The sequence below is a fragment of the Schistocerca americana genome, chromosome 2, assembly GCF_021461395.2.
Source record: "Schistocerca americana isolate TAMUIC-IGC-003095 chromosome 2, iqSchAmer2.1, whole genome shotgun sequence".
NCBI lineage: Eukaryota > Metazoa > Arthropoda > Insecta > Orthoptera > Acrididae > Schistocerca > Schistocerca americana.
This window is the reverse complement of record NC_060120.1, coordinates 172,785,883-172,795,508: the sequence shown is the minus strand read 5'-3', so window position 1 is coordinate 172,795,508 and position 9,626 is coordinate 172,785,883. Positions and strand designations below refer to the sequence as shown.

Sequence of the window (9,626 nt, the reverse complement as noted above, 5' to 3'; positions counted from 1 at the left end):
GTTATCATGGCAACTATTGTTGTGTTACGCAGTTTCTTGTATTGGCGGGGTAACCTCCGTTTCTTAAGACTGACAGTCCTTTCATAACAAAGAAAGTATACCAGTCTGTACTCGAGACATTCTAAGGATGAGATTAACTTCAAGGAGTATAGACATCAAATTTATGGAATTGCTACGTATAATATCTCCTCAGCGTACTACTTTGCTAATTGTCAATGTAGGGGCAGCAGGTCACATCGCCGTAAATCACTTTCTATCGGAGATTATGATAAGCTGATTTTTTATTCCCCGTGCGCTTCCAGAGAGGTGATAATACTTTTCAAAAAGTTAGAAATCATTACTCGCTAAGCAGAAAACGGACACTGAAAAAGGACTTTTAAAAAGCTGGTGTCATGGAGAGTGAATGAATGAACGCTATAAATGTCCGCAAATTACTTGAGATGTTTCGCACAAACAGGAAAAAACGTAAAAATTGAAATGTCTACGGTCAAAACATAATACTTTAGGTCAGATACCCTCGACAGTAACTGTTGATAGCAAACTGTCAACAGTTAATCACGGCTTTGCTTTAAGTAACAGTCGTGCGTCGACAGTTCTAGTCTGTTATTAGAGTGGCACCACTGATGAATCGAACAGCGGCCCAGAATAGTGCGCGCAGCTGAGCGGCTAGCGCACTTGCAACCGCTTTCTCCCAGTCTGGAATTCAAAATGGCGGCATCATCATGGAGTCCACTTACGTCAATGGCAGACAACGATTTTTGCCGGTGGGGGCGGAAGGTGCCTGTGACCCGGCCCGGGTGGCTCACCTTGTGGCAGGCGCCCCGCCAGAGCTACCGCACGTCCGCGGAGGGACCAGCTCTCAGCTGGGAGCAACACGTCTCAACGACATCCGAGAATAAACTATCAAGTCCATTCCTGTTCGATCGCCCTCTATTGTCATAAACAGCTTTACTAATTCTTGCGTAAGTAATAGCGCTCCATCACTTGTACATGACAAATTCGTTAACCACAGTGCCCGAACATTTCCATTTTTGTTAGATATATTCGCACTTACAGTCTGCAGTAGTAAGTTTCTCGCAAATGGTAAAATCAAAGTAGCTCCTTAGTGCCACGTGCTATAATTGGATAGTACTTCTCTTATATACTCCTATATCTGCAGTATCGTTGCACCGATACGTTGCATGATATTGTTCTTACAGTAACGAAAAACATGTGGCAGGAATTGTTTCGCAGGTCGAAACTTATTGCGCAAATAGCATTGGACTCCATTTTCATTTACGATCATTTAGCTTAAAGTATTCTTCATATGAGGTAATGGAATGATAAAAAAGATGATAAAACAAATTTTTTTCCCCACCCTAGGTCGCAAGGACGTGGTGTCTGACCTGCTTTAAACCGTGATAATATGTTTCCAAACTTCGCTCTTCAATTCTTAGACATAATAATTATCATATGAGTGTTCTTAGATCTTCTAGAGGATCATAAGATTCTTCTCGGCTGTAGCCCACATCATACTGTAAATTAATGTACGAACGTTTCGGTCATTATTGCAAGTGACCTACAAATGGGAATATTCTATATCTGGCAGAAACGGTGGTACATAACGTTCCAAAATGGTCCAAAACTGTTAAGTATTTTATAGAAAATGTGGGTAATTGTTTAAAAACTAAAACCGAAGTGGCATTTCACTAGACCGAAGAATTCCTGAGAGGAAAGTTTGTTTCATCTCGATAAATAACCAACCGAAAATCTGGTACCTGCATTGAAGTTCCAATAAACGTATTTCGGTTTTAGAAGGTTGATTCATGTCAGTGTTCTAGTGATTTGTAAGTCCTGTACCATATTCACTTCCAAGCTTTGTACAAGTTGACCTACAAAAAATTAAGTAAAGGAATAAACTGTTTTGAACACCGGTCGGGATAACTGTGATTACAGCGGCGTAGCTGCACTCTGAAAATTTGTACTTGTTTGTTCAGTAGGCTAGGAACAATTATTTCGGCAAGCTATCAGACTACACTCATCAAAAGGCTGTAGTCAGCAGTGTCTGATGATAACCCTCTTTGATTCTCCAGTTAGAGCCGATCAGTATTTCGAAGGAGAACGTATCACCAGCAGAGTTAACTGCGTATGGTCAGCACCATCTGGTGGCAGGTCTCCTCTGCTATCCCATGACGGCAGATCGGCATGTCGGTAGACTACCTCACCATCGATCGAACAATGATTAAAGTGTCTATCGCCAGATAATACGAAACCAGGTAGTGATGCAAGGAAAGGCAGCCAGAGTTGCAACCAAAATATATGTTTATTTATCGGTGGCCAGTTTCGGGCTACACCTATTCTGAAACCAACCATTGTTTGACAAGTAAAATTTACTTTCAAAATAACAGTTGGTTAACGAACGTTAGTTGGGACCATACACATACGTACCCATTTCATTTCCTGCTATTTTGGGCGAAGATTTTACTTGACAAACATTGGTTGGTTTGAGAATGGGCATACCCCGAAACCGGTCACCGACTAAATAAACATCCATTTTAATTGCAAATCTGGCTACCTGTTCTTGCATCACAATATAATACATTACCCGGCAAGCTGGTGTTATGTATCAGCGAGGGACCCAGTCAGTATGCAAGTGCATAATGGAGAGGAACAGTTTCAACCCCCCCCCCCCCCCCTCTTTCCCCAGCCCCCATCTCCAACCCCAAACCACAAAAAATCTTCGCTCAGACAGAGTGGCCTCTGAGACAGACGGACAGACGTATTACTTCGGTATTAATTTGAAGAAAGGCACAACTCTTATGATGTAGTAAATGTAACTAGAGCCATAGGTCGTGAAAATCTAAGATGTATTTCATCGTACACCGTGAAACTGAACTCCCACCTCTTCTCCTCCAGTACGCCCCAGCCCTATTCAGGTCATGGTTGCGCTATTGCCAGTATATGTGATACGCCAAAGTAGAACGAAACTTTATTGACTGAAATTCTCCTCGAAGTAGAGGGGTAGTTGAGAACTTCTCACGTGTCATGTGATATAACTATGGCACAGTGGGGATTGAAAGATTCGAAGGGCATATTGTTTCAGTCTCTCGCGCAAAATTCGTAAGTGTTATAAGAAAAAAAGTGAGAAATTGAGTGTCGAAACTCTCGCTGACGACGTTCCAGACGATCCTGCAAATGGGTGGACATAGCAGATCCACATCCAGACTAAATGGTACACAACAGAAAAATGAAGTGCACGACTACCTTGTACGGCGGGCAGGCAGCAGGGATTGCAGAAAAAAGGATATGGATTGGTGATCATGCGCAGACACCAGCTGCGCGGGCGCGTGTGCTGGTCGAGGTAGCGCAGCGCGATGGGCACGAAGCCCGGGTAGGGCAGCTCCTCCTCCTCCTCTTCCTCCTCCTCCTCTTCCTCCTCCTCCTCCTCCTCTTCGTCCACCTCCTCGTCGGCGCCCGCGGACCGGCGCCGGCGCGCCCCGCCGCTGCCCAGCTCCAGGTCGTCTACGTCGTCGTCGTCGTCGTCGTCGTTCTCGTCGCTGCTGGTGGCGCCCGGCGGCAGGCCGGCGTCGTCTTCGAGGTCGGACAGCTCGGCCACGTCCGACTCCGAGTCCGACGGCTCGTCGCCGCGGAGCTGCAGCACCTGCTGCTGCGAGAGCGCCATGGCTGTCCAACTAGCCGGTGGTCAGCGGCCGGCCCGGCGCGTCATAGCCGCTCTGCCTGCGGCCGGCTCGCGCGCGACGCGCTGCCCTATCCCCCCGGCGGAGCAACAGATGCCTGCCTGTTGATATCGCACCCGCTGCGCACCACTGCCGCTGCCCTGGCCAGCTGACTGCTGCTGGCACGCTCTCAAGAGCACACGTGCGAGATCTTCCCTCTCACTTAAGAAAATATTTATAACGCTCACTGCCGTCGGCTCGAGGAGGGCTATGAAAGACTCGGTTCACTGTTGATCCACTCGGTTGCAGTTATTTAATGCTTTAAATGGAGACTCTCTTCTTGTTCTCTCACAAGTTCTACACTATATTCTCTACTCTATCACAAAATAACTCTGGACACGAGATGGGTGAAATACAATTTCGGCGAGTGCAACTGAAGTTCTTCTCCCACTCAGTCTCTATACAGTATGCGAACGAAAAAATAATCTAGCTAATTTCTTCGGCTATTGCGAAAGACACAATGGGTATCACTACTCTCTTTTTATCCTTCCCTATTCTAGTCAAAAATATTAACGTTTACGTGAAAGTTTCCAAGCGTATACCTATGGCGTGTAGCAACACTTCGTTCAAAATACTTTTTTTTTTTTAAAGTAATTTTTCACTATACAGTTACTCTGAAGAGGTCAGCTACTAGTCTCCGAGATATTTCACAAATAATCTATTAGGAATCGTTATTTCTTTTCCTCCCGCACGTATCTAAACTCCAGAAGAGTGGACTGCCGTAAAAATTACGATAGTTGCTACGCTAAGCTTCTGACTCGGAGAGTAGAAAAATAGATGAGTGGTCCTCTATAGGACAAAGACGTCTCCCTACGTAGAAGGAATCGCCTAAGACACTGAAATACTTTGTGGAAGATTTCTTCTCGCTCCCGCCAATGTCCTCGAACTCACTGGTCTCTCGCCGGCGATTGCGTAGCTGTAGAGAAGACACTCGACGAGTACGAACCGGTTGATCCGCGACGCGGAGAACTGCGCCCGAGTTCGCCGCCGCCCTGCCCCCGGTAGCAGTGGTAGCCGCCTCCTGGGCGCGCGAGAGTCCACGCGCTCTGCGGTGGCTACGACCGAGCACTGGCTCCGTTCCCCCGGCTGGCCGCAGCTGCGCACGTGCGCCCCCTTAGGTAGGGCTGCATATCTCGACGAGGAACGCGCGGAGGGCCATGGAGACGCTGCGGTGTGCGGACCGCCGGCGCGGCGCGGCGGGACTGCGCTGCTAGCTGGCGGCGGCGGCGCGCATGGCGGAGGCGGCGTCGGCAGCGTCGGCGGCGGCGTCGCGGCGCGTGGCGGCAACTGTCCGCGGCGGCAGCGGCGGGCGGCGGGCGCGGGTCAGGGACGGGCGCGAGCGAGCGGCCGCGCATGCGCACCGCCGGGGCCGCCCCCGACGCTCCGCCTCCCCCTCCCCCCCCTCTCCCCCTCCCCGTCAATAGGGAGCGGCACAAATTTCCGGTCGGCGCGCGGCATCTGCTTATTAACTGCCGACAAGTTCTCGCCTCGCGTCGTCCAAGGCGATTCAGCTTAACCTAGCACCGAAACCTCGCCGTAACTAGTTCCTACCGCGTATGTGTGTCAGTTCTGTGGAATGTATAGCTCCAGAGTGGGAAGCCAGAGCATATGACCGAACATCAGTGGAATGCTCGGAAGACACCAAATTCGATAATAGATGGTAGCCAATCATTGATGCATCAGGAGAAAAAAATCAGCACGAGATCGATTTGACGCGATAACGAACACACGAAATGGGTCGGCAACATTTCTAGCAGCTATATTTTGTACAGTTGCTGCCCGACCTCATAAAATCATAATACACTGCCGGGGGAAAGAATTAGTGCACCTGTAGAGACGACGTCGATTATGATCCGATGACGGCACATGTCACTGGGGAGCAGCAGATATATTCCAGAATGAGATTTTCACTCTGCAGCGGAGTGTGCGCTGATATGAAACTTCCTGGTACATTAAAACCGTGTACCGGACCGAGACTCGAACTCGTGACCTTTGCGTTTCGCGGGCAAGTGCTCTACCAACTGAGCTACCCAAGCACAGCTGTGAGGACGGGGCGTGAGTCGTGCTTGGGTAGCACAGTTGGTAGAGCACTTGCCCGCGAAAGGCAAAGGTCCCGAGTTCGAGTCTTGGTCCGGCACACGGTTTTAATCTGTCAGGAAGTTTCAGCAGATATATTGATAATGATTTTAACGTCGCCCACCAACAGATAGCTAGTGACGTACCTACCAAAGTGCTACCTGTGTCTACAATTTAACAGGGAATGTGTGCAGCCAAAAGGCTCAGTGTGGTGCAAACTTGCAAGCAGGCATACATGCTAAGGAGACCCACTCCTTATAACTAAGTGTGCGAGTTTCAAAGGGGTCAAATTGAGGCCTTCCGAGTGGCGGGATGGTCGTACGAGTTGGACAAGTTGGACGTGCTGCGTCAGTTGTTCAACGATGCTGGTATCACTGGTCAGCTAAACATTACCACACCAGTCGACGAGGTTCTGGACGTCCAAGCAACACAGACGCCCGCCAGGATCGTCGTGTCTTGAGGGCATCAGTGGCAGATCGTATAGCTACCAGAGCACAGATAAGATGGCTTGTGAGCCCACAGGTGTCAACACACAGCCTTACGAAACGGTTAGTAGCAGTGGGAGTAACGGCACGTACGCCGCTAGCCTTTCTCCCACTCATGTCACATCGTCGATGTCACATCTCGACTGATGCCGTCAGAGGATCTCTTGGAGGATGGAGTGGCGAGCCGTGGTCTTCGGCGATGAAAGCAGATTCTGCCTTCACGCAAGTGATGGTCGTTTGCACGTAGCATGTAGACCTGACGAGCTCTGACTCGTAGACAACATTTGTCCAAGACACACCGGCCCACTCAAGGCCTTGTGCTTTGGTGCGCGATAAGATACAAATATTGTTCACCTTTAATGTTTCTGGAGGGGACGCTAACCAACGCTCGGTACTTGTAGAGCGCTGTTAGACCCGTTCTTTCACCATTATTACAATAGGAAGGTCATGCGTTGTTCGAACAGAATAATTTTCGACCACACCACTGCCCGTGAAACTCAACATGCAGCAACTTACCTTGCCAGCACGATCTCCGGATTTGTCTTCAATCGAGCACATACTTGATATAATGGGACGAGAAGTGGCTCATGCGACTCGTCAACCAACAACTCTATTAGGCCGTGGTCGATGTATAAATCTTTCTCCTAACGTTTCGCTCCGACTGCTGGAGACATCTTCAAGAGTAAAATGGATAACTGCAACCGGAACTCAAGGGAGCACCGATTATGTAGGCAGTGTAGAGGGCACCACAGTCTATCACGTGACGTCGGCAACGAGATTATCGTTGGTATTGCCAACATTCTAGATTGAAAGTAATCGATCGTCATTCTTACGCTGTAACGTTGACATCCAAACTTTGTCTCCTCTAACACATTCCCATTTTCTGTTAAAATTATTATGGTATTTGTAGATCTCAATTGCCTCAATATATGTACGTGCATGATAATGCGATGTTTACGATATGACACCCGTGTCAGTGAATTTTATTTCATGATCACCCTCTTAGTAAAGATGTTCCGCTACGGTCGATTTATCCGTGCGTCCTGGGAGCCAATTCCTCTTTTGTGCAACGAGACGGGTGTTGTCACTTCTTTTTGTGATACCAGTCCATAACCAAAAGGAATTTTATATACACCTGGTGTAGCCAAAGGATATCGTACATCTTTTACCGATATTAAACATTCTTTTATCTTCCTGGTGGGCCTGACGGCAGATTCCAACCTGAATTTGCTCAATGCTTTTCCAATGCGATCTGTAATCGTACTGATGAATGGAAGGAAAACTTTCCGTTTTGGGCTGCCGTCGTTCCTCATCTGTCCACTTTCTCTCCCATCAAACCCATATTTCAAGTAAGCCAGTTCACAAATTTTGTATGCTCTATCTACCAACGTCTAAACCACCCCTGTTTTCTGTCTTGGGTGGTGGTTAGAGTTTTTATGCAAGTGACGATCAGTATGCGTGGCTTTTCTGTATACTCTATGGCCCAACGTCCCGTTCTCTTACTTAATAAAAGACACATCCAAGAAATTCTGGCCGTTGTTCTCCATCTCCTTAGTAAATTGTATTTTCGGATTGATACTGTTGAGGTGCACCAGGAAGGCCTCCAGTTCCTCTGCACCCTGCGTCCATACTACGAAGGTATCACCGACATAGCGGTACAACCTGGCTGGTCTTTTCCTTACAGTCAGCAACGCCTGTTGTTCAAAGTTCTCCACAAACAAACTTTCAACAGCAGGAATAAGACGACTGCCCACAGCCACCACGTCAGTCTGTTCATAAAAATCATTATTGTATTGAAAATAGGTCTTGGTGAGGCTGTGTCTGAATAGCTCCACAACATCTGCTGGAAAAATATCAACTATACATAAGATAGCTTCGTTCAATGGAATCACCGTAAATAACGACATGACATCAAAACTAACAAGGCCCCATTCGCCAACCAAATTCTGGTGATGAAAATTTCTTTCACCATCGAAATTCTAAATATCTCCAGGACGGGCGCCATCGCACAAGCACGCCTCAGCATCCTCGAAAACAGACGTGAGTTATTAAATTCTTGCCAACCATTAGAAAGGAATTCAGGGCTGAAAATGTGGCTGCGTGAGTGGATACCGAAGGGAAGATGAACCTCTTGAACTCAATAAATTTTTTCTCTGTGTAATGCCACGTCATCTGACAAAATACTCGTAATCCTCAAACACTACGCGCTAAGGAAAGTCGTTACAACACTACGGAAGCATCAGTTTATTTAGAACATTAGTTTTCTTCTGACTGGTTTGAGCGGCCCGCCATGAATATCTCTGTGCCGACCTCTTCATCTCAGAGTATCACTCGCAACCTACGTCCTCAATTATTTGCTGGATGTATTCCAATCTTTGTCTTCCCTACAGTTTTTACCCTCTACAGTTCCCTCTAGTAGCATGGAAGTTATTACCTGATGTCTTAACAGATGCCCTACGATCCTGTGCCTTCTTCTTGTCAGTGTTTCCCATATATCCCTTTTCTCGCCTATTCTCCAGGGAACCTCATCACTCCTTACCTTATCAGTCCGCCTAATTTTCAACATTCTTCTGTAGCACCACATCCAAATGCCTCAATTCTCTTCTGTTCCGGTTTTCTTACAGCCCATATTTCACTGTCATACCATTCTGTGCTCCAGACGTACATTCTCAGAGATTTCTTCTTCAAATTAAGGTCTATATTTGACACTAGTAGACTTCTCTTGGAGAGGAACGCCAGTGCGAATCTTTTTTTTACGTCCTCCTTGTTCTGTCCACCATTGGTTATTTTGCTGCCTAGGTAGTAGAAGTCCTTAACTCCATCTACTGCGTGATCACCAATCCTGATATTAAGTTTCTCCCTGTTCTCTTTTCTGCTACTTCTCATTACTTTCATCCTTCTTCCATTTACTCTCAATCCATATCCTGTACTCATTGGACTCTTTTCATCCTATTCAACACATCCTGTAATCCTTCTTACCTTTCACTGAGGATAGCAATGTCATCAACGAATCTCGTCATTGGTATCCTTTCACCTTGAATTTTTAATTCCATTCTAAACCCTCCTTTAATTTCATCATTGCTGCTTCGATGTATAGACTGAACAGTCCTTTTTAATCAGATCACTTCGTTCTTGGTCTTCCCGTCTCATTATTGTCCCTCGGCTCTTTACATGCTGTACATTGCCCGCCTCTTCCTGTAGCTTACCCCCGTTTTCCTCCGAATTTCGAACATCTTCCACCGTTTGACATTGTCGAAGGCTGTTTCAGGGTCGACAAATCTTATGAACACGCACTGATTTTTCTTTAGTCTTGCTTCCATTATCAGCCGCAAAGTTACAATTGCGTCTC

At 47.1% G+C, this 9,626-nt stretch overlaps 1 protein-coding gene across 1 annotated transcript; it reads right to left on the bottom strand.

Annotated features, from left to right (window-relative positions):
• Positions 1–551: 551 nt before the first annotated feature.
• LOC124593851 (voltage-dependent T-type calcium channel subunit alpha-1G-like) lies at positions 552–4,039 on the bottom strand. Its single transcript, XM_047132198.1, has 3 exons — positions 3,506–4,039; positions 3,282–3,400; positions 552–600 (listed from the first exon to the last, which is right to left on the bottom strand). The coding sequence occupies exons 1-3, from the start codon at positions 3,659–3,661 to the stop codon at positions 552–554; spliced, it is 324 nt and encodes a 107-aa protein (XP_046988154.1). The 5' UTR covers positions 3,662–4,039.
• Between the last annotated feature and the right edge of the window lie 5,587 nt (positions 4,040–9,626).